Below are 1,625 nucleotides of genomic sequence, written 5' to 3' on the forward strand. Positions count from 1 at the left end.
TTTTTGGTCTTATTTAACAGATTATTATCTTAAATTTCAACCTTAAATTGGAATCAAATAATACAAATTTTCACTCAAATGGCAATAAAATCTGTATAAAAATTCCTTAACATTATTATCTTCATGGAAGACACTTATGAATAAGAGATATTGTTTTAGTTTATGCCACACCCTTAACAGAAATCACCTCCATAAAATACAATACCATCATACATATTGTGGAATATATCAAGCAGCTACAGTCTCCAATGGCAGCTTTCATGAAGTTTCTCATAGTCACTGTTTTCTTGTTTGGACTTTTTGCCGCAGGTAATATTAACTTTTTTTATAATAATAAAAAAAATCTAATATTTTGTTATCATGATTTTTTTTTTAATAAGCTTTTGGAATTCAAGAGATAATATTTAAAAATAAAATTAAAAATGGATTATCGCTTTATATAGATCTGTGATGAACTAATAAACTCCTATGAAAAAAGCAAAATAAACCTCATCTTATACTTAAAAAAAATTATTAAATGTAGATATGATATTACCCCCAAAAAATTAAAGTTAGATGAGATTTTTTTTTTCTTTTCTTTTTGGCTAGTAAACTGTTGATTATAATATTTATTTGTTAACAATTAATATACACATATGTTCTCACAGGTATTAATTCCCAGCAATGCAGTCTGAGCAATATAAAGGTTAGTCAGGCGCAATCAGGAAAGAAAGTGCAAAACAAGCCAGAATGGACGGTGACGATCACGAATGATTGCATCTGTGGACAATCGTCATTGACAGTAGATTGCAGTGGATTTCAAACAGTGGAAGCCGTAGATCCTTCAATCTTGAAGGTTTCTGGTTCCACCTGTCTTATCAATAATGGTCTGCCAGTCTTTGAAACTCAACCTATTTCTTTCAACTATGCTTGGGATTCTGCCTCCGCTTCTTTCAAGCCGCTTTCCTCCCAAATTAATTGTTCTTAATTAAGTACAAACATGATCACATTTTCATTTTTTAATTGTTAAAAGGATTGTGATCTGTTGGCATTTTTATGTTGGAATAAAATAAATATCTTCCTAATTGAACTTAAATTTCTATTATTAAAAAAAAGAAAAATATTTTGTGTCATCATTTATCTTGCCACATTAAATTATAAATTACAACTTTAATTAATTATTTAGTTTGTTTTTCCTTTTCAGTTGCTACACTTCTTTAATTTTGTTTGTTATTATTTTGAAGGTAAATTATAAAATATCTCAAATTTTTTTTTTTTTTTGTACTTTCTAAAATAATTTCCACAGATTTTGATATAAATGGGGCTTGACATCAATTATAAGGAAAAAAGTCGAATCCTCTTTATAAAACATGAAACACGTTATACTCCTAAATGTGAGTCAGAGAGAAAAACATGGCAATGGAAATAGGTAAAGAAAGAGAAAGAGAAAGATAGACATGATATGCCAGCTTGATTGAATGTTTGCTACGGACATGGACATATGCAGCCCCCCTGTATGGTGGGGTCAGAAATTAAAGAAAGGCGATGGACTAGAATTAGAAAGAGAGAGGGCAGCTTAGCTCAGCTCAGCTCAGCTCCTATAATTTTGACTTCACTTTGCTATGATAATGAAGCTCCTCCTTCAT

General features: G+C 30.0%; 1 protein-coding gene across 1 annotated transcript; it reads left to right on the forward strand.

The window, feature by feature from the left end:
• Window positions 1–248: 248 nt before the first annotated feature.
• On the forward strand, window positions 249–967 carry LOC125424218 (TPD1 protein homolog 1-like). Its single transcript, XM_048481033.2, has 2 exons — window positions 249–309; window positions 648–967. The coding sequence occupies exons 1-2, from the start codon at window positions 249–251 to the stop codon at window positions 965–967; spliced, it is 381 nt and encodes a 126-aa protein (XP_048336990.2).
• The last annotated feature ends 658 nt before the right edge of the window (window positions 968–1,625 follow it).

Source organism: Ziziphus jujuba, chromosome 9, assembly GCF_031755915.1.
Source record: "Ziziphus jujuba cultivar Dongzao chromosome 9, ASM3175591v1".
Lineage (NCBI taxonomy): Eukaryota > Viridiplantae > Streptophyta > Magnoliopsida > Rosales > Rhamnaceae > Ziziphus > Ziziphus jujuba.

Bases quoted from the DNA above. Each gene is read 5' to 3' on its own strand.
- LOC125424218 (XM_048481033.2), top strand. From the start codon at position 249: ATGGCAGCTTTCATGAAGTTTCTCATAGTCACTGTTTTCTTGTTTGGA. The intron at 310-647 runs GTAATATTAACT...ATGTTCTCACAG, and splicing joins GTTTGGACTTTTTGCCGCAG to GTATTAATTCCCAGCAATGC.